The following is a 22618-nucleotide window of genomic DNA, read 5'->3' on the forward strand; positions in this document are numbered from 1 at the left end:
AGTTAGTGATTTTTATGTTTAAGTCTATTTTGTGAGCTTTAATTATTATGGAACTTATAGTGTTATTATAACTTTTAGTTATTTTAAGAGATGGTTAACTTAACGTCTAGTTATTAATGGTTATGTGATTTTACATTATAGTTATTTTATCTATTTTATATGTTTTTCTAGATGAAATTGCATTAAATATATATGTGCCTATGTAGAATGGATGAAGATTTGGTGCAACAAAGTTTGACACGTTTAGCATTGCATGAGCTGAGGAGATTGACAACCCAAGTTGAACGGATGCCTTTGCATTTGGTGGGAGAACCGGGGCATCATTTCATACATAGGATGTTGACAGGCCATCGTAATTTGTGTAAAGAACAACTTCGGCTAAGTAGAGAAGTATTTATAAGTCTTGCTAATATCCTTAGAGAACAACAACTCTTAGTAGCTGGTAGATATATAAGCATTGAAGAGCAACTTGGGTTAGGTTTGTACATGCTAGCTAAACCTGCTTCTGTTCGTGATGCTGCTGAAAGATTTCAACACTCAACATCAACTATTTCGAAGTATTTCAAAAAGGTATTACAAGCATTGGAAGCATTGTCGAGTCAAATAATTCGACCATATCAAAGTATGTATGAGACACCTCCTGAAATACAAAGCAACATCAAATACTGGCCTTTCTTTAAGGTACTCATCCTACATTCTATGACATTTATTATTAATTAACATAATTTAATATAAACATGTATAGTCTCAATGTAATGATGATATATACTTTTGTTTTTAGGATTGTGTTGGTGCCATAGATGGTACCCTTATACAATCAGTTGTTGCAGATGATGTAGGCAGGGCTTTTAGAGATCGTCACGGGGAGAAAACATGGAATGTGATGGCTGTGTGTTCACTCAACATGTTGGTTACTCACATCAATGTGGGCTACGAAGGGAGTGCACATGATACAACTGTATGGAGGCGAAGCTTAGGAGATGCCAGAATGGGATTCCCTCATCCACCATCTGGTACTAGCTAACTTATATTGGCATGAATAATATGAGAAAATTCCTGGCACTTTAATTTAACAAACTAACATTATGATTGTTGTACAGGAAAATACTATGTAGTCGATTCAGCGTATCCTAATACACTCGGGTACTTGAGTCCATATCTAGTACCTGGGTTGAGGTACCATTTGCCTGACTTCAGAAGAGGGACTCCACCACAGGGAATGTATGAGCAATTCAATTACCGACATTCTTCTTGTCGAAATGTAATTGAGAGGGTCTTTGCGGTTCTCAAAAATAGGTGGAAGGTGCTAAAATCGATGCCGCAAATGGACGAGGCTAATCAGTTGAAAATTATTGTAGCTTGTTTCACCTTACACAATTTTATTCGTTTACATGATCTAGGGATTCCTTTCACACACCAAATTGAAGTCATGGAACAAAGAGCTGATCATAATATGTACGATGATAACAAAAAATAGCTATGGATAGTGTGCGACAACAAATAACTGAAGCAATATGGGACTCAATGCAGAATAATCCCGAGGTGATGGAACAAATATTTGGACAAGAAGAAGACGAAGAATTAACCGATTATGAAAACTAGTAAATGTTTGATATTCGTTATTATTTTGCCTAGTAATTCAAATATCAAAACGGGTCTTTTTTTGTCATTTCAACAATGACGACAAGTAATATTGTTGTTATTATTAATATTATTAGTGTTGTCATCTATTAAAAAGTTTGTACTTTGAACAATGACAAATAATATTGAAATGAATACTTCTTAGGCTTGAATTATCATTTCAATATAATTAGCCGAATCATATATGAAAAAAAAAAGTATCAGCAAAATAATAATTAGCAATATTTATATAATAAGATTATTATTATTATTATTAAAAATAATATTAAAAGCAATAGTAACAAGAATAATAATAACAATAATAGTAATATAATAATAATTGAAATAATGATATTAATATTTATATATTTATTACATTCAATTTAATTCAATTTAGTTTAATTCAATTCAATTCATTTCAATTCAGTTCAGTTCAGTTCAGTTCAGTTCAGTTCAGTTCAGTTCAGTTCAGTTCAGCTCCAATAAGTTCAGTTCAGTTCAGTTCAGCTCCAATAAGTTCAGTTCAGTTCAGTTCAGTTCAGTTCAGCTGTTTTATGCCGAAGAGAACAGGCCCTTAGTGACATAATATAAAATAATTATATCAAAAACATAAAATATAAGTAATTTACATGTAAAATTTAATAATTGGGTAATGAGTTGGATGTTAAACGGGTGATGGATCGGGTGACGGATGAAAAAATTCTCACCCACCACCCACTTTCCATCCATTTAAATTCGGGTTTTCATCCATTTAAAATACCGGATTAAGCGGGTGATGGATCATCCATCACCCATTTCCATCCTTAATCTCAGTTATCGAAGTGGGTTAATAAATAATGTCACTAAAAGCCCAACTTGTAAGGCAAATTAACATTAGGAATAGGAATAGGAATAGGAATAGGAATAGGAATAGGAATAGGAGTACAAAATATTTGATATTCCTCAATATATTCGGAACTTCTTCTTCTTGTTTTGGGTGACTTAAACGACTTTTCTTCTTCTTCCTCTCCCATAAATAAATAATCTCCTCGCAATCTTCATCGGCGAATCCCAATCTTGTGGCTTAGAGTTCTCTCTCATCTTTTTCTTCGTCATCTTTGCTCGGTAAGATCCTCAATCAAGCGTGATTTTTGATTGAAATTCTTCTTCAACCAAAGGAGAAAGATTTTCACTTGCTAGGGTTTTTACCGTTGTTTAATTTTACTTCGTTTTCTTTCTGGTCTGGTTTTTTGGGGCTTTTTATCCTTTATTCTTAATCAATTTCATTGTATAATCATTGATTTTGAATTCTGTAGCTTGTGATTCAAGGATCTGATTGAATAGGGTTAGAAAAAGTATCAATTTTTTAGAAATTGATTTGGGGGTTTTAAAATCTTCACCGCTGCTTAGATTCACTGGCTTATCTGAATTCAGTTGTTCTGTTCTTCGTTAATTAGAGAGGATTTCTTGTGGCTGTTGTTGTTTTTGGTATTTGATATAATGGCGGCAGGCAAAGTCAGTGCTTCGAGACGTGAAAATCTCTCTCATGTCTCTCGAAAAGCATCTCAGCGTTGCGTGTTCGACGACGAGGATATTAGGGTTGGAGGGAAGGAGGTTATGGATTCAGATGATGGGGCTGTGCTTCTCCCTCCTCAGAAGAGGAGGAAGTTTTCTCCTGTTATGTTGGATGAGGAAGACATTATTCACTCATGTTCGACTCAAGAGATAAATCTAGATGATGATCATGAGCCTGGCCAGATTCACGAAGAGGATTTTACTCGTGCGCCGAATATTTTGATGTCTCGTTGGGCATGTGATGATGATTTGGAGGATTATAGTCGTGAAGAGAAGGGAAGGGGATCGAGTCCTGAGAGTGGGGTTACCCAAAAGGAGGGTTCTGACAATTCGGGGAGTAGGTGTTCTGGGTCGGATGAAGAATGTGTGCTGAGATCCTACAGTGAAGTTGAATGTTCAGAAAGTGACTTGGAGAATGATGAACGTATGGAGCTTGATGATAGTGAAGGTTATGATTTGGTTTCTGACGAGGACTCTATGGCCAGAGTTTCCGGGGTTGGAAGGAGGAACATGCTACAGGGTTGTAGAAGCGTATTTGATTATGAGAAGCTTGGTAAAATTAGTGAGGGTAGTTATGGTATTGTGTACAAAGCAAGGGACAAGGAGAGTGGGGAGATGGTTGCTCTAAAGAAGATGAAGATGGGAAACCAAAGAGAGGGTTTTCCAGTATGTTACTTGAGGGAAATTAATACTCTTATGTCCATGAACCACCCTTCTATAGTGAATGTTCGAGAAGTAGTAGTCGATGATAGTGTTGATGGATTTGATAGTATTTATATGGTGATGGACTATGTGGAGCATGACCTGAAGTTGCTAATGCAGTCCAGGAAGCAACCTTTTAGGCAGAGTGAAGTGAAGTGTTTAATGCTTCAGCTTTTAGAGGGTGTTAAATATCTTCATGATAATTGGGTGCTACATAGAGATTTGAAGACATCAAATCTATTGTTAAATAATAAGGGCGAGCTGAAAATATGCGATTTTGGAATGTCACGCCAGTACGGCAGCCCACTGAAGCCATATACCGCGTTAGTGGTTACACTTTGGTACAGGTATAGTTGCAGAATTCTTAATTATTCTAATTCTATCTAATTGGTTTTTCAATGCCATGCTCATAATATTTTTCCCAATGTACTTTAGGCTGTTAAATCTAATAGATGGTGTAACCTTGTCTTGATAGGGCTCCTGAACTTCTTCTTGGAGCTAAAGGGTATTCAACCGCTCTTGATATGTGGTCTGTGGGTTGCATAATGGCTGAATTACTGACAAATAAACCATTATTTGATGGGAAAACGGAGTTTGAGCAGTTAGACAAGGTAGGTGTTTGTTTCTTCGAATTTGCCATCTTTCCAGAATGAACTCTTTCCCTTTCTAACTTGTCACTTGCTTTTTTTAATGTTTTCAATGGTTATATTGCAGATATTCAGAACGCTGGGCACGCCTAATGAAAAGATTTGGCCGGGTTATTCTCAGCTGCCTGGGGTCAGGCTGAACTTTGTTAACCAACCGTGAGTAACTGTTTCAACGCTGTTATTTAAAGGCTTATTCATTTTTGCTTATTGCTTATGGTGTTTCTCCTAACCATTTATTAGTTTACATTATCGTTTCAGGTATAATCAATTACATAAGAAGTTCCCTCGTGCATCTTTTACAGACTCTCCAGCACTTTCTGACTTGGGACTTGACTTGTTGAGCCGGCTATTGACATATGACCCTGAGAAGGTATATCTTCCTTAACAATTTTTGCTGGATGCTTTAGTTACTTATATATATGTTCTTGTCATGGAGTTTTCATACTTGTGCTTAGTCTGGTTTCCTCATATTGATACAGAGGATAACATCAAACGAGGCCCTTAACCATCCCTGGTTCCAGGAGGTTCCTCTCCCCAATTCCAGGGAGTTCATGCCTTCTTTTTCAGCAAACAAGGTAGTCTTGGCAAGATGAGGCTTGATACTTGACATTTTCGTACACAGATGATATTGGCTTCTCTTGCAGTATCTCTGTCGACTTCGACTGGGATTAATAGGCATATATGGATCGGTAATCGAGGACATTTGGATGACTATCTATTGGATGTGTGTCAACTGGAGTTAAGACAGTTTTGGATTATGAGTGATGTGGAAGTGGATTATGCATTATTATATCTGGGATCAGTTACTTCCTCTCTCTTTCTCTCTCTTGTGCTTTTACAGATGTTCATGGGGCTGGGCTCTTTGTGTTGGAGGCTGCTGCAGTGTTTATCCGTTGTGCTGCTGCATTGATCATTCATTGATGGTTTTGTCTGTGAATATCGGAAGTAACAGATTTTTTTGACTGATTATACCTCTTAGTGAATTGGCTTTACCACCATTATGTCCTGTGCTCTTACAGATTTGAGCTATTTTGGAAGATTGGACATATATGTTGCCCCATAACGCCGTTTAGCTACTGGGAAGCTATTATGGAGCAGACTTTGCATCTGGAATGAGTTTCCTGTTTGACCTCAAATTATCTGTCAGGCAGCTGCTTGAATGTGTAAGGTGTGAAGTAGCAGTTCCTTACTCTGCTGTTCATATCTCTGTTCTCCTTTCTTTGTTCAGTGGTCATGATTGTTTTGTATTCTTCTCTTCTATGTTTTATATTCTATTTTCTTTTATTTCTTACTCTTAGGTGGTGGAGATTTGACGAAACTCTTGTAAATTCTCAATATTTTCTTGTATATTCTCACTATCGTTAGACTGGTTATGGACTTATGGTGTACTATCTAAATATAATTCATTTTCTCTGCTAGTCATTTTTGCTTAATTTAATGTCATACAATGCACTTATTTTTGCAAGAATTGCTGCATTAAAGGGGCACTGGAAATAGTTTACATCATGCCTCAGCTACACGAGAAACTTTCAAGCTTTCAGGTATTAGTATATCTAACAGATTGAAGATGTGGCGGTGCAATTCTGAAGTTCTTTTGTGAAACTGTTATGTTTATGCATTGCTTTTCAATATCTTGCTTTTTTCCTGCATTCGCTTCCCCGGTTTAACACATTCAAAGATACTCAAGGGTATCTTCATTTGAACAGCAGCGTTTGTGATCCAATATGATGCTTGGCAAAAGAATAATTTTATCTTTTTTTAAATGGTTATACATGGGAAACATCATCTGTGTTAGTTGAGCCTTTGGTTGTTGAATTTAGTTTTCTAGAACATTAGCTCTATCTACTAAGATGAATCAAACTTTTCCTGTGGTCTTGCATCTGAAATGCAGCATTGAAGTTCGAAGGAGTCGAAACTATGTGCAATTAATGGTCCTAATACTTGTTTTTAGTTGCTATTTATGGGTTCCATCCGTATTTGTTGGCTAAAGGTAATTTACAGTTGATGAGTGTTCTCTAAAATATTTGCACTGATTACTGAATGGGAATTTGTGCATTATCCTATTTTTATCTTTACTTTCGAGAATTATTACTAGAAAATGTTGTAATGATGGGAGGATTTCTACGTAGTATGAGCATCTTTTACTTTCTCTTTTTTGGTGTTTCTTCCTCTTCTTCTCTCATAGAAGCAACCATATTAGATTATTAATATTGAGTTGTCAATTCTTCGCTCTAGGCTTGTAGTCAATTCAGGACCTTGACTGCAAAATTTCAGCATTTATTGTGGAGTTTGACTGGTATGTTATTTCTTTACTAGTTAATTGTATGATGTCTTTTGTATTAAGTTGCATCCTTGTGTACTCAATCATGTTTACATTGGATGAGGGATCTTCATGAGAGATGGAGTTACCAGTGGATCCAATGCAGCTTTCTACATCAACAATGGAATGCTGAGGAGTACTGCTTGTACATTTTACTCGCACTAAGAGTTGTGTAGTGGTAAATTGTATTTCTTGGCTTTTTTCTGTGGTTGGTGGCTGATCATATGCTTTTTACATTCTGTAATTTGAAGTTGATCAGGTGTTGTTGAACTGTGCTGAGCTAAATTGTTGTAGACTAAAGCTCTCCCTAGTTCTATTATATTCGAGTAATTGTTTTACTACGTTCTGATTCCCAGATATGTTGATCTGACAACTCCTTCACCAGGTTTGAGGTACATTGTTCAATATTGATTCAACTAGGAAATTGGTCTTTGGAGTCTGAAATTAAGTTTGTGTTAAGCATTGTCAAATGTTACGATATATTTGTTTATGACACCAAGCATATTTATTTCAAATGATGTGTCATGATGCAGTAAGTTTGTTGTCGTTTTTTTTTTTTTGGGGGGGGGGGGGAGTAAGGAAACAATCAGTTTATGTACATTTCATATTGTGAGTTTGATTTTATTCTGGATGGAATTCGTTCCTATTTCCTAGTAAAGACCATCTTTGTCTTGATATTTATGAGGTATGGTCCTTTTTTTGTTCTCACTTGCCATACAGTTTTATTGCTTTGTGTAGTAGCTTGAGGTTACTTGAATGTTCATGCCCTGAATATTATCCCCTTGCTTACTAAAGGAGGCATTTTGAAGGCTCTCTTTATGCGTATATCCAATTTCCAATTGCCCACCCAGAATGGGCTAGATGCATTGATAGGTACTCCACCACTGGGTTGGTCAACTTTTAGTTATAAAAAATATCACCATATCAGGTATGTTTACCACTAGTAATGTGTTCATGTTCGTTTGTATTCTGTGCCCAAGGTAGTTAGCTATTTTTCTCACTTGCCCTGTTGTGCATGTGAAGTTGTGCAATGTTGCTGAGCACCAGTAAACGAAGAAACTGGACTCCTTTGTCGAGCGAGTCAATTGAATCTACTATTTGATATTGTGATCATTAGAGTTATTTTTTATGCAAACCTTTACACTGGTGCCTAATAAAAGTATATATGGTGTCTTGGCGATGTACTCCTTGTGTTCCTGCCTTTAATTTATAACTGTAAAGAGCGCAGTGCACTTGATTATCACTATATATGTTGAGGAACGTTTTTGTTGTAAAGTGGGTTGGCCATTAATTTGCGAGGTTGCTTTAATATATCTAAGAGGTGCCGCATCATGTAGATTATTAGTAGATAGGATATAGTTAGAAGTGTCTCAGGCAAGTCGTATATCTTTGAATATAACCGAGCGGAGGACTGTATAGCCTGTTTAGGGATTTTTTTTCGTTCACCTACCAGGATAATGACTCTGAATTCAGATGTGGGAAGTAAACTTTTTCAGTTTATTTTATTTTCAGTTAAAGGAGGCTCTGACTCACCTTGCTCTGACTCACCTTGTGTATTTTTACTTCCGGAAAAACATTATCTTGGGGAAATAAAGATTTGTAACTTGGCTTCTATTACCAAAGGCTTATCTTAGGCTATGCAAAAAATTCTAAAAAGCAGGTCTCTTCTATCTGGCCTGCCTTCTGAGTTAGGCGCTGTCAAATATTTTATCAGAAAGCTTTATCTTCATTTCAAGGGTGATAGACCTAAGACGCGTTGGAGGAAGGTTATTTGCAACAACAAAGCTATCCTAAAAGCTTAGTTTATTTTGTCGATGGGACTTTAGGGAAGATTAGCTACAAAGACTAGACTTGCTTGTTGGGGCATTCAGGTGGATCAGTACTATGTTTTGTGTAGGAATGAGGCTGAGACCCTTGATCATCTTTTCGTTGCTTGATCTTATTGACTTATTCTAAAGATGTATGACAGCAGATTCTGCAAGGGGTTCAGTCAGATAGAGCTATCCTATGCTCTTTTGATGAAGTCAAGCTTGCTGATAGTAAAATGTAGAAGTCAGTCGATGAAAGCTCAGTTGCAACTTGTAAATAATGTTGTTTATGTTGTTTACTGAAACTGTGTAGCTTAATAGAAGCTGCTTATCTTTGGAGGTTAGTAGTGTTAATGCTTCTGTTCTTGTTATACAGATCATTTTTAGAGTTGCTAGTAGATGTTCTCATGTAATGAGAGAATTTTTGCTTTTTTTTTTTTTTTTTTTTTTTTTTTTTTTTACTATCTGTGCTTAGCTAAGCTTGCTGTCTCCTTTGTAGTTCAACCTCCTTTCCTATAAGATGGGTACTGCAGTCTGCAGGTCTGCAGGTAGGAGATCTTGCCGTGTCCTGTAAGGACTTGTGTTGTGTCTGTTGGGCACACTAGTTTGTAATTCTTTCTTTTGGTAATGAGGTAGTCAATAATAATTTCGAATTGCCATAGAAAAATCTTAATATTTTATTTATTCAAATGCCTTACACAAGATAAACAAAATTAACATAAAATTCTATGAGTTTTTAAAATATAATTATTGCATAGGTATATAATAATATGCCAACTGAGTTATTATTACATTCAAATATACAAGTATATTCTTTTATAAGAGAAAAGGTGATAACAAACTTCACGGATTATCTTCTTATTTTTAGTTTTTTTGACAATGAGAGAGTCTGCATAAATTAAACATCGTATTACAAGCTGCATGGATTACCGTTGCTATAAACTTTTAAGATGCGTTCAAGGTATACCTGAAATTGTTTAAGATAATCCTTGTGTATTGCGCGAGTTTACTGATAACTAGTTACAAATCACGAGAACATGGTACATAGTTTTATTGGCCATCCAACCATATTATGGCTCCGTCATTGGCTACACTTAGACACATAGTGGAGATTGCAGATTGCTCTAAAAATTGATAAGGAGAGTCTTAAGTCCGTGAAAGGTGTTAATGCAATATACTCTCAGAGGAATTTTTTTACTTCAAAGAAAGCATAACATCGTGTTCCACATTTGATAGAATAGGATAAAAGAAGAGACTTTTATTATTTATTTGATAAACCACCAATATCATTTCCTACTTTTTGCTTTTTTTTTATTTGTTATATTGTTGTGCATGATTTTTGAGGCATTATTTATCCCTTAATATATCTTTTATTTTGTGTAAGTAAAAATTGTAAAAATTTGATATTACGAATTTATATGTCGAGACGAATCTAACAAGACTGCACATGACTATATTTTCACTTATAAAATAACCAAAATAATCGGTCAAAATTAATGGCTTCATTCTCGAAAAAACAATTTAGCAAATAAAAAAAAGCGGAGAGAGTATGAAATAAAAGAAGAGACTCAGATCCATCGTACACGTACATAACTATGTTAGTTTGAGCAGGTTGTCTTTGAATATTTCTCCCATACGCAATTGTGGTTATTACTCCCTTCCTAAATAAAGTTCTCATTTCTTTTGGGCATATTTAGGAAAAATCATAAGTGGAATCTTGTTTGTATTAAATCGGAATTAGAATTGAAGTTGGTACATTATTCATAAATTGTTTATTGATGAGAGAAAATGTGGATTACTTTACAAATCTATTTTATTTATGGGGAAGTGGTAATATAATAAAAAGTAAAAGCTAAATAATATTTTAATTGGTGGACTCATACCAAATAAGGAAATGGAAAAGCTATTTAGGAAATACATAAATAGAAAAATAAGAACTCTATTTAGAGATGGAAGGACTACTTATTATTTATATACTATTGCCTCTGGTTTTGTCCACTTTCTTTTTGATTGTCCCTTATTAGTTGACCTACATTTTCTTACCAGTTTTTAGAATGGTTCCACAAATTGTTTATCATTATCTTTGTCTTCTCACTCTACTTTTCTTGTCCTACAAGGCTACAACATTAACTTCTTTATACTATGTCAATATATCAATACTTTCTCTTCCTTTCTATAATCAAAATACCTATTTTTCCTAAAATTTAGTGTCCAAAGAGATAGATAAGCTAACAAAAATTGGAAAGAGTATGATAAATTAAAAGAAATACGTTCTAACACATGTTATACTATTTACGGGTGAATTATATGTTGGCATAATTAAATGAGCACAAATAGACTTGAGCCTGAATATGCGACAAAATTTGACACCTTAATGACATAATATATCGAATCAAAATCATCTCACTTGAGATTAGTACATTGCTAACAATTTACTTCACAGTTCACACCATAAGCTCTAGAGCATACATTAATATACTTAAAAGAATCAAAGAATATAGAATTACTACGAACTGAAAAATAATGTTTCTAGGGAGTACTGGTGCATTCTGTAGGTAGGCCTTGAGGGAATCTCTGAATATCAGCACAATAATTATAGACCATGTAATTGGTCTGCACCCATCTCATTCTTTCAAGACTTGCTGAATCTAGCTCTTGGTTCAACCAATCCGAACCCGAATCAGCAGAAGGACTTGACCCACAAGAAGATGAGCCAGAAGCCCAAACACAAGCATTGGCATTGAAGTTTCTGTATGACGCTGTAAATGGTGCGTGTGTCCAATCAGTCTTGACCCTTCCACCTTGGGTAGCCCAATCATCAGCATTCCACAAGCTAGAGTAAATCCTCATTGGTTGATTCTTAGGGAATGATACACCTTGTGATTCCATGTTGTTGAATTCTCTAATGGGAATTCCATCAACAGAGAAAACAATCCTTTGAGGATTCCAAAGAATAGAGTAGGTGTGGAAATCCTTAGTAGGGTCGAACCATAAGTGGAACTGTTGTTCTCTGTTGCCTTTCCCTTGAGCAAAGACATTAGTATGAAGTGTGTAAGGTTGTCCACTAGCATTTCCTAGGAACTCGAAATCAATCTCGTCATGGGTTGAGCCCAAAGACGACAGATAATAAGCAGTGACAGTACCAGCAGAGTTACCAGGGACAAGTTTTAATTGCATATCGATGTTACCAAAGAGATACTCATTCTTAGATTGGAAGCCTGAGCCTGAGGCTTTGTCGAGAGAAAGGGTAAGGTCATCACCGTTGTTGAGGATCTTGGCTCGACCATCTCCCCAAGTAATGGCGAAGTCGTTGTTAAAGTTGGCTCTAGTAGTGGCAATGAGAGTTGCTAGAAAGATAGTAACAAATACAATTGAGGATGATGCCATAATGGTTGGTTGCGTTTTCTTTGTGTTAGGTTGGTTGATACGTTGATAAGTTGATGTATTTGGTTGAACAAAGGAAGAGTTTATATAGTATAAGGACTTGTGGGGGGGTAAAAACTATGTCTCTAGGGAGGAAGGTTCTTTCTAAAAGCATATAATGAGTGGGAAGAGAGCTGGGTAGTGGTAGTAATTTAGTAGCTGGAAAGAAAAAGCGTAAAAAGGAGCTGGTGGATAGCTGGATTTGGGGCCAATGGCAGCTAGAAAGTGACGTGAGTAAAAAAGCCAAATCTGGTAGACTAGAAGTAGTAACATTTTTTCAAGTATTTAATTGCATTACGCGCATTTTTGGACATAAAGTCAGCCTAGTGCCCATAATCCAGCAACCACCGTCACTACCTTTCGCACCTTTTTTCCGCGTTACCAAATGTTTTAAGTTTTAATCAAGTAAAGACAATTTGATGTTTGCAAGCTGGTTTTAACACGCACACCCGGCACCCCCATTTTCTAGACACAACTACATCTATTTAGTGGATAGATTAGTCACTTCTTATTAATCATGAAAATATACTTTAATTGTTAATATTGAGTTCGATTTTACTCTGATAAATTCTATTAGGGGTCGTTTGGTTCAAGATATGGAATGGAAAGGGAATGGATACAAATAGAGGAGGGGAATGATAACAAAGATGATTACCTTTATTGAGTGTTTGGTTCAAGCTAATGAATGGAATGAAGGGTAACCATTAACTTCAAGTAATGGATTTTGTTACTTGAGGGGGAGGGAAGGTAACAAATTAGAGGAATCCATTACCATCAAGTAATGGTAAGGGATTGATGATGGATTGAACCAAACAAGAAGAAAGGGAATCGGTAATTGATTCCGTTTCTTGAAACCCAAAAATAGTGAACCAAACGCCCCCTTAGAGTGACCTAGCAGTTGCACTTCTAGTGAAGTGAGAAGAGAGAGTATAAAAATAATATTAGTTTATTAGGAGAGAGAAAAATTTTGACCAAAAAAATTGATGCCCAACTCTTCACGATGTACCAAGAAAAAGAGGAGCACAAAAGAATTGGAGGAGAAAGAAAATGAGGTGTGATAAGTAGAAGAGTGAGAAAGTAATTTAATAATTAATGATCATAAACTATCAGACAATCATTGAATAGCTTTTAGTTTTATCTATTGGGTTAACTAAGTTTTTATCCCATTTCTATGTTACTTTTTTTCAAGTAGTGCTGTAAAATCTTGCTTGCATATCCTTTTTAGCATTCACTACTTGATATGACACAAGTTCTATCTTATTCTTGGAGCACAATAAAAATTTAATCACACATACTTCTTATCTTCCTAGTTATCCTAATCTATCTATATCTATACTAATATATTAAAATGCGTTCTTAAACAAGGAACAGTTTCACGTAGCAATCTCTCAAAGATCATTTTACTCCATGTAATCCACATACAACAAAAAAAAAAAAAAAAAAAAATAGAAATTGCACGGTGTAGGATTCAATCTCGTGACTTCAAGTTTATATACTAAAGTTTTAACCACTAGACTAAGTGATATTTAGTGTTATCATTTCAAAGAATAATATTAATAAATGAAAATTTTACTTACCTGAGGCATAGCTCGTGCCTAATAACTAGTTTTCACCTAAAAAGTGGCACATTTGTTTTGTATAGTCACTCGATTTATTTATAAGTAGTGATAAAACGATCATCATGAGTGGTTATCACGCCCACTTACAGCCATGTATTATTTAAAAAGGTTGATGTGACACCTTTGTCAGAAAAAAAAAATCATGTTTTTGTATTTGAAACCCTTGTTATTGTTAAACCAACCCGTGTTTGTGTGTTTTAAACCCATGTTTTTGTTAACTCAATCCCTGTTTGTGAAAAAATAAACATGTGATCTCTCTCATAAACAAAAGGTTGCATTGATTTGTGTGTCCCATTCATCTTTTCCTCCCCAAAGAGTACATTTGATTATTGATATGAGCCCATATTTTTGTATGTGAAAACCTTATTATTGTTAAATCAAACCATGTTTGTGTGTTTGAAACCCATGTTTTTGTTAACTCAATCCATGTTTGTGTAATTGTTAAATTCCTTAGTTTTTCAAAAAATAATACATTTTGACGGGAAATGGGCAAAAATAGGCCAAAAAACAGTGAAATATAGGAGGGAAAATACATGAAAAATATTTCACGCCTCGAAGATACTTCAAAGCCCCCCTCCCGATGCCGGATGATCCCCATGGGGCCTCAGACCTTCATTTCCTTCCCACTTTTGCCTTCCCTTGGCTCGCTCGGCACGATATTGACTTCATTTAATTGTTGAATTACCACTTTACCCTTTTTGTAATTGTTAAATCACGCATTTACCCTTGTGACTCGGCAATGATAACCGCTCATGATGAGCATTTTATCTCTTCTCTTTATTTATAAGTATTCTATACAATATACTTCTATATGGGAAATCATTCCTTCAGTCCCAAGATAATTGTTGGGTATGTGCATGCGTCATGCGTGTGTCAATTATTGTTTTTTTATGTCTTATATCATACACGACTTGATATAATTTTTTATAATATAAATTAAAATTTGGAAAGTGGATTAAAATAATTTCAACTATATTTCATCCGTTTTAATAGTCCTATTTATGACTTATTTCAAAATAATTCTAACTATGATGTTATTTTCCGAAAATACTGTTAGGCGACTTTTAATTAGATAATCAGGTAAAACATTTGAAGATTGATGATTGTTAAGAAAATAAACCCAATTCCCTCTCCTATAATATACGTTCATTCTTGGTGTTCTTCTCCATCCTCCCTTAAAGCAAAAATTACGTGCTTAATTTCTTCTGATTAAGAACCCAAATTGAAGTTGTTAAAGATTAGAAACCCTCAATTGTGTTTGATGTCAATTCCTCTTTCCCTTCCTTGAATTTTGGCTAGTGTTGTTTGTAGTTTGATGGTCACCGAATTGTCAGTGGTGTTCGGTTGTTGTTGTTGTTGTTGTTGTTGTTGTTGTTGTTGTTGTTGTGTTGCAGGGGCGGATTTACTATGGGTTCAGGTGAATCCAATGATTTTTGAAAAAAATTGCCTAGTTTTTTTAAAAAAATTAAAATATTTTAGATATCTGATATACTTCCTCCGTAACAAAAAGAAAATGCAACAATTGTGTATTATTTATGAGGTATAAAATATTCAATTATTGCATTTTTTATGTTATGGAGGAAGTATACTATTTGCATGTAAAGTAAATTATGTATGAAGCGGGTGTCACATTGGTTTTGTCTCTCCATATACTTCGTGCGCGTGGGTTGGGGAATGAGCACAAACACCCTTTTTTTTCTTTTCTTTTATCTAAATCTTAAACATAAATTGAAGCCCAATTCTCCCTCAACAAACTCGATATTTATCTCTCAAAACCCTAACTCCCTAAGCAACGAAGAACACCATCACCACTTCACTGCCAAGCCAACTGACCACATCAACTTTTTCACTGCGACTACGCACTATCGGCGAGGCGGCAACTACTCACCCACCGCGGCAATTACACACGGGCACAGTAACATTCTCACCATTTATTAGATAACGGTAAATTTTATTTCTTCAATTTTAAATATGAATTTCAGATTTTAGTCTTTTAAACATTAGAATATGTAATTGTAATTATGTAATTTTGTTAATAATTTAAATGTTGAATGAATGAATATGGATTGTGGAGTTGTTACTTGTTTATATTACTTAGACTCACTGACTCATGGAGTTGAATTTATTGCTTTATGAATTTCTAATTTAAATGTTGAATGAATGAATGTGGATTATGGAATGTGGATTGTGAATGTTGAATAAATGTTGAATGAATGAATGATTGAATGTGATTGAACTTTGCAATGTCTAGACTCCTGGAGTTGAAATTTCTTGCTTGTGTAGATTGTATTGTGACTATGAAGGGTTTAGGATTTTTTTGGAAAGATCGTGCGGGAAACAAGTCACAAAAATCATTCGCTTGTTCTTCTCCAAGTTCAAGAGAACCTCTAAATTTTTATTCTTTTATAATATATAATATATATGAATCAATATTATTTATTAAAATAATAAATTAAAATCAATAATCATGATTAGCATTAAAAAAAAGCATAAAAATATAGTCTTTAATGGAAACTTGAGGAAGAAGAAAAGAATTAACCAACAAATTAAAGCAAAAAAACAAGGACGAGAATGAAAGGCGCCGACACAACACGCAACATCAGGAATCCGACGCACAAGTTGAGGATTTAAAAGTTTTGTGACGTTTATTGTTGAAGAAGAAATGTTACTTGAAGAAGAAGAAAAGATTTGAGAGAGAACAAGAAAAACGTGAGGAGAGAAAAAGAATAGTTTGGCCGTGTGGTTTGAGAGAGAAGAGAGAGAAAATAATCTTTGTGTGGGGTAAAATAATTGGGTATTAAGATATTTATAAGGAGGCTTCCTTTTGGGCTTAGGAAAAGGAGATTGGGCTCAATTAAATTTGATGATGAATAGGATAAATAAAATAGAACTCCTAACATCAATATAACTCCTTTCTCCTAATTTATCTAGAATTTGGGTTCCTCAAGCCCACTTGGACTTCTTTTCCAAATCAAACTAGTATTTAGGCTCGGGCGATGTCCCGGATTTTCTCTTTGCTACAATTTATTAGTAGTTAAATTAAATAAGTATTCTCATACTCATTTAAAAAAGTCATCTTATTCATTATATATATTTCAAACGTTTTCTATTCGTATGTTATCATTAATTTTGATTACAAAATCAATAATGGTATGGTGGAGTAATGGTTGGATTTCTTACTTTCATACTTGAGGTTGTGGGTTCGAATCTTTACGTAAACAATTCTTTTTTTTTTTTACTATATGAGAAAGACGTGGATAGAATGTTATTGGATGGGGGAGAGTGACACGTGGCACATATACGTTCTTAGGAACGCCTTTTAATATATTAGTATCACTAGGGGAAAAAACATAAAGGGCTGCGCAGGAAGGGCTGCGCTTTTCGTAAAAGCGCAGCCCTACTAGTGAAGGGCTGCGCTTATTTAAAAAAGCGCAGCCCTACTAAGCAGAAGGGCTGCGCTTATTTAAAAAAGCGCAGCCCTTCACTAGTAGGGCTGCGCTTTTTTAAATAAGCGCAACCCTTCTGTAGGTAAGAAGGGCTGCGCTTTTAAAAAAGCGCAGCCCTACTAAGTGAAGGGCTGCGCTTTTTTAAAAAGCGCAGCCCTTCTGCTTAGTAGGGCTGCGCTTTTTTAAAAAAGTGCAGCCCTTCACTGAAAAAATTTGAAATTTCGGAATCGCGGGCTTTGAAATATTGAGCGGGGATTCGTCAAATATATTATCCCTCATTCTCTCTCCTCTCTCACGTCCCTCATTATTCCTTTCCTCTCTTCTCTCTCATCCTCTCTTCTCTCTCATCCTCTCTTCTCTCTCAAAAACTCCCATAAACATTTGCGACAAAAACCTTGAAATGATTTGCACTAAACATGGCGACGGAGTCCGATTGCCTATTGTGATACCTTTTCGGAAGCGGAACGAGCCAACGAGTCAAACTCACGGCTATGCCGTGACGTTTAGGCTTTTTAAGCCATCCGAGTTCGTTTAAGCCTCCAAATACCCATTTTAAGTTTTTCCGAAATTTTTTTTTTCCCTTAAATTATGTATTTGGGTTTTGTTTTATGTATTTAAACATTATTAGGTTGTAGTTCTTGTATTTTCAGATCTATAATCTTCTTGTATACTTCTCTTTGTTTATATATTTTGATTAATGTTCTTGTATACTTCTCTTTTTTGTTTTGATTAATGTTCTTGTATACTTCTCTTGTTTTGATTAATAATGTTCTTGTATACTTCTCTTTGTTTTGATTAATGTTCTTGTATACTTCTCTTGTTTTGATTTAATGTTCTTGTATACTTCTCTTTTTTTTGATTAATGTTCTTGTATACTTCTCTTTGTTTATTTTGATTAATGTTATTCTTGTATACTTCTCTTTGTTTATTTTGATTAATGTTCTTGTATACTTCTTTTTGTATATAATTTCTTGTTTCATCTTTGTTTTGATTAATGTTCTTGTATACTTATTGTATACTTCTCTTTGTATATTAGTTTTTGTTCCTTTTTTCATTTTCGTTTCATTCTTTTTATTGTTTTGGGTTTAGTATTTTCGTTTCGTTTCTCTTCTCTTCTGTTTAATTTCAGAAAATGTGAGATTATGAGTAAAAAAATGACGAAAAAATTTTTTATTTTTTATTTTTTTTTTGGTAGGAAGGGCTGCGCTTTTTCCTAACTAGCGCAGCCCTTCTAGCTTAAGGGCTGCGCTTTTCTAGCGCAGCCCTACTTAAAAAGTGAAGGGCTGCTACTGAAAGGGCTGCTGTAAAAAAGCGCAGCCCTACATGCCTTTTTTAGCGCAGCCCTTCTTCATTTTTCCACTAGTGTATAGATTCATATTTCAAACCTTTTTTAAAGCATGCCTAATTAAAATATTTTTAACTTTCTTAAATCCTTAAAATAATTTCATTTGACTTTTAAAATAGTAAACCTTCTTTGAATAATCAAATCATTTAAAACTAAATTATTTTTTAAATATAAATATATAAATACTAGAATATATTTATAAAATCCTTTAAAATTATGGGGGATTACACCCAACATCCATACCACCACTTCAAAGTACACCACAAAGAGAAAATAATTCAAATGCTAGTGATGATGCTCACACTTACGATGTTGATCTTCTTCCACATGACCTCGGAAAAAGAATCCCGATCTTGGCATACCCATCAAATGATCAAGATGCCGTGAGGAGAGAACACATAGCCAAAAAAATGTTGTGCCCCACGCTTACATGACTTTCCTCAAAGAGAGATAGGAGGTATGTGTCGTCGCTTTAATGTTGCTTGGTTTGATAAGTATGATTGGCTTGAATATAGTGTTGAGAAAAATGCGGGTTTTTTGTTTTTTGTGCTACTTATTTAAAGAGATAATCAAGTCTTTTAGGACACATGATTACTTTGTTAATGGAGGCTTTAGAGGTTGGATATTTGAATTAGGGGGCGTTTGGTTTAGGGTGTTCAGAAAAGGGTAAGGGAATCAAGTAAGTTGATTCCCTTGTTGTTTGTTAAGTGTATTCAATCATTCTCTTTACCCCATGGTTACCCCCTAACTCCTCTACATTGATTCCTCACCCCTACCCAAGGTATCACTTATCCTTTCTCTCCTCTACTCCATGGTCACTTTAACAACCACCACATTGTCACAATAACCACAACCACGACCTCTCCATTGAAATCACCACCTTCAACTCGAAACCTCAGGCCAGCCACCCGACACCACCGCCTCTTTAGCCAAAATCACTGCGTTTCCACCCAAACTCCTAGCATAACCACCACAATCCAGTGCACGACCCACCCAAGACCGCCATATAACCCCGAAAACACTTCCAAACCAACTGAAAACACCACCTATCACTCGAGAACACCATCCCCCGCACCCAATAACACGAGATCTGCAAGAGACGAAAGAATTTAAGGGGAAAGTAGGCATCATAGGCGGTGGCCGGGCAAGGGGTTGTTGAGCTTTTACAGTTTTCGTTTTAAGGGGAAAGGACAACAACGACATACGGGAAGGGCAGGGCGAAGGACGATTACGCACGGCAAGGGGAGGGTGGTGGTGTGGCGACGGCGATGGTTTTCGTTTTAAGGGGGAAGGACGACGACAGTGGCATAGCAAGAGAGGGGATGTGGTGGTGCTATGGTGGAAGAAATAGTAAAAGGAGGAAGAAAGAGGAAAGACAATGTTACCAACCAAACTACACTTAAAATCTAAGGGTTTTGCTTTCCTTTCACCCTCTACCCCTTTCTTGATTCCGTTCCCTTTACCCTGTGACAACCAAACACCCCCTTAGTGTATTGAACTTTAAGTGAATTGATATTTTTTTTTACCAGCTCTAAGCCCATAGGGTTGGAATCTTGGATACGACACTGTTGTGTTGCCTCTATTTATTGCTCAGTTTCTCTCTTTGAATGTGGGTCTGCTGCCCCATTTTCTATCTCCTTCGTCCTTAGTTGGTTGCTGCTAGTTTAGTCGCCTTGTGCAGTACTTTTTCCCTTTTTTAGATGACCAATTTTGACTTTTGATACTATTCACATGTGTAACTTTGACTATCTTTTATGATTTGTACTTAAGGGAAAATATAGTCATGTGGGATCGTGTTAGATTCGTCTCAATGTATATTTTCATAATATTAAGTTTTTGAAATTTTTGTTCATTGATAATTAGAGATATAAAATTTTAAAATAGTGCATTGGCATGTGTACCCAATGAAAACGGGTCAACTAAAAAACAGAGGTAGTAGTTTGTCGGAGCTACAATTGCTCCTCTCATTGCTTTCCTTCATGCGTTGTTGCAGTTTAGGTCATCGAACTATAGGTGCTATGTGGTGTGGGGTGTCGTAGGGCAGGGATGGTGAGGATGGGCGGGGACAGGACACAACCTGACAGGATTGGAGAAAGGAATGGCTGTTGGGTAAATTACGAATAAGAGAGAAGGAAGAGTTCAAGACTAATTTTTTAATTTAAAAAGTGGGGAACGTAGTAAAAAGTAACTTGTGGCTCTCTTACCTATTTAACCGATTTCTTCCGACACCATAATTGAAATTATTAAAAACAGAAATCCATTTTTCAAATCTTTATCCAATTTAATTATATTACTTCGTTTACGACAAAAGCCATAAGTTTACTATTGTGTCAAACAACACTTATATCCAAGTTGCAAGATATAAACTTTCATAGTGTTACTCTGTTTGCAACCTGGTTTGAGTCGTTTGACCCATGCATAGACAAGGTATGATAAAACGATAATAATTATTTTTTTTTATCCATATGAGACACGAATGCAGTACAAAGTACAAAGAAGGGTAGGGGATTCGAACCTGTGACCTATCGTTCACAACACCTCAATCTTAACGAAAAAGCCAAGGCATGCTTGGTAAACGATAATAGTTAGTCGACATGCTGTCCACTAACAATAACTTTTTTTTTTAAAAGTTACCTTTTTGTTAAAACAAAAATATAAAAAGGCAATCTCTCATTTCATAAATAACAATTTCTCCCTTTTTTTTTCTCTCTCCCCTCTCTCCTCTCTACTTTCAAAAACCCTAGCCTCCATTGTTGATTTTTAAAGGGGCTTCCATCGGTTTTTACCGTTGGAAAGCCCCACCTTTGTTTTTTTTATTTGTTTTTAGGTTCCAATAACGATTTCTCCCTCGAAAGACAGGGTTTTCGATCTCCTTCGTAAGAAAAGGTTTTTCGATCTCCTTCGAAAGACAAGGTTTTTCGACCTCCTTCGAAAGACAGGGTTTTTCTCCTCTTTTGAGGGGAATTTCTACAGGTTACAATCCGGGATACTAGATCTAATGGATTGCCGTGAAATTATTTGTTCGTGAAGAATTATGCGGGATCACAAAGGTTATCAATTTTTCGAATACGGTTAGATGAATCCGACGGAAATCACTCACGACTACAAGGGATCGTTAGATTGTCTCTCCAACAAGGCTGTAATTTCCAGCGATATAAGCGGGAGATGTTCCACATTGCAAGATTTGTTTGACGATCGTAGTTTTTATGAAGGAAATTTTTGTTTGATTCAACTTATGTATTTGTTTGATTCGATTGCTTATGTAGATGTCGTATGACTTTTTATTAATGAATTAATTTTACTATTCAAAAAAAAAAAAAAAAAAAAATATAAAAAGGCAACTTTTTGTCAAAAAGTAAACATGTCATCTCTGCTATAAAATAAAAGTTGCATTAATTTGCGTGTCCCGTGTAGCTTTTCTCCCAAATGTACAATTGGTTATTGATAATAACCCCATTTTGTGTCTTTAAAATCATGGTTATTGTTAAATCAATCCATGTTTATTTGTTTTGAAACGCTTAACAACCCCTATTTGCGTATGTAAATATGTTGAAATCTAATTTCTTGTCAAAAAATAAACATGTGATCTCTGCCATAAAGCAAAAAGTTGCATTAATTTGCGTGTCCCATTCAGGTTTTTTTTCCAAAAAGTATAATTGGTTATTGAAAACAACACCTGTTTGTACGTTTAGAACCCTGATTATTGTCAAATCAACCCTTATTTGTGTGTTTGAAACTCTTGTTTTTGTTAAACCAACCGTTATTTATGTATGTAAATATGTTGAAATAACAATACTATCCTTATTAATTAGCAAATTGTCTACTAACTATTAGCGTTTTATCACTCCTCTGCACAGACATCCTAATCCTAGTGCCCCTAAATCCAGCAACCACTATCACTACTTTGCCCACCTTTTTTTTTTCCGCGTCACCAAATGTTTTAAATTAAGTAAAGACTACTTGCAAGCTGGTTCACCAATTACCATGCATTCTGTATTACTACTTTTTAGTAGTGCCGTAAAATCCAGCTTGCTCACTCTTTTTCTACAGCTCATCCTCCACTCACCAAACCTATACACTCCTCAAGAACCTTCGCAATTCCCATGGGCCATGACCCCCCCATCTCTTGCTTCA

At 35.4% G+C, this 22618-nt stretch overlaps 3 protein-coding genes across 7 annotated transcripts; 2 read left to right on the plus strand and 1 right to left on the minus strand.

Moving 5' to 3' along the window:
- Positions 1–207: 207 nt before the first annotated feature.
- LOC125494082 (protein ALP1-like) lies at positions 208–1477 on the plus strand. The gene is made up of 3 exons (XM_048637589.2): positions 208–681; positions 782–1013; positions 1101–1477. Exons 1-3 carry the CDS (start codon positions 208–210, stop codon positions 1475–1477), a joined length of 1083 nt encoding a protein of 360 aa, XP_048493546.2.
- Positions 1478–2573: 1096 nt separating this feature from the next.
- LOC104893509 (cyclin-dependent kinase G-2) lies at positions 2574–8027 on the plus strand. 5 transcript variants are annotated; one of them, XM_048637569.2, is made up of 7 exons: positions 2574–2724; positions 3110–4223; positions 4352–4487; positions 4591–4679; positions 4764–4893; positions 5003–5098; positions 5168–8027. In XM_048637569.2, exons 2-7 carry the CDS (start codon positions 3217–3219, stop codon positions 5264–5266), a joined length of 1557 nt encoding a protein of 518 aa, XP_048493526.1. In that variant the 5' UTR covers positions 2574–2724; positions 3110–3216; the 3' UTR covers positions 5267–8027. The 5 variants fall into 5 exon arrangements, with proteins under 5 accessions (XP_048493526.1, XP_048493524.1, XP_010677923.1 ...); XM_048637568.2 differs by having other exon boundaries at positions 2581–2724; positions 2916–4223; XM_048637567.2 differs by having other exon boundaries at positions 2574–4223.
- A 2976-nt stretch (positions 8028–11003) lies between these two features.
- On the minus strand, positions 11004–12132 carry LOC104893508 (probable xyloglucan endotransglucosylase/hydrolase protein 23). Its single transcript, XM_010679620.4, has one exon. It carries the CDS (start codon positions 12036–12038, stop codon positions 11181–11183), a length of 858 nt encoding a protein of 285 aa, XP_010677922.2. The 5' UTR covers positions 12039–12132; the 3' UTR covers positions 11004–11180.
- Between the last annotated feature and the right edge of the window lie 10486 nt (positions 12133–22618).

This window comes from Beta vulgaris, chromosome 5 (genome assembly GCF_026745355.1).
Source record: "Beta vulgaris subsp. vulgaris cultivar EL10 chromosome 5, EL10.2, whole genome shotgun sequence".
Classification (NCBI taxonomy): Eukaryota; Viridiplantae; Streptophyta; class Magnoliopsida; order Caryophyllales; family Amaranthaceae; genus Beta; species Beta vulgaris.

What these genes read in the sequence shown, in the direction of transcription:
- LOC125494082 (XM_048637589.2), top strand. Translation starts at nt 208, where the DNA reads ATGGATGAAGATTTGGTGCAACAAAGTTTGACACGTTTAGCATTGCAT. An exon ending in AATACTGGCCTTTCTTTAAG is followed by an intron (nt 682 to 781) that starts GTACTCATCCTA and finishes TTTTGTTTTTAG; the next exon opens with GATTGTGTTGGTGCCATAGA. An exon ending in ATTCCCTCATCCACCATCTG is followed by an intron (nt 1,014 to 1,100) that starts GTACTAGCTAAC and finishes ATTGTTGTACAG; the next exon opens with GAAAATACTATGTAGTCGAT.
- LOC104893509 (XM_048637567.2), top strand. Translation starts at nt 3,100, where the DNA reads ATGGCGGCAGGCAAAGTCAGTGCTTCGAGACGTGAAAATCTCTCTCAT. An exon ending in GTGGTTACACTTTGGTACAG is followed by an intron (nt 4,224 to 4,351) that starts GTATAGTTGCAG and finishes TTGTCTTGATAG; the next exon opens with GGCTCCTGAACTTCTTCTTG. An exon ending in AGTTTGAGCAGTTAGACAAG is followed by an intron (nt 4,488 to 4,590) that starts GTAGGTGTTTGT and finishes GTTATATTGCAG; the next exon opens with ATATTCAGAACGCTGGGCAC.
- LOC104893508 (XM_010679620.4), bottom strand. Translation starts at nt 12,038, where the DNA reads ATGGCATCATCCTCAATTGTATTTGTTACTATCTTTCTAGCAACTCTC.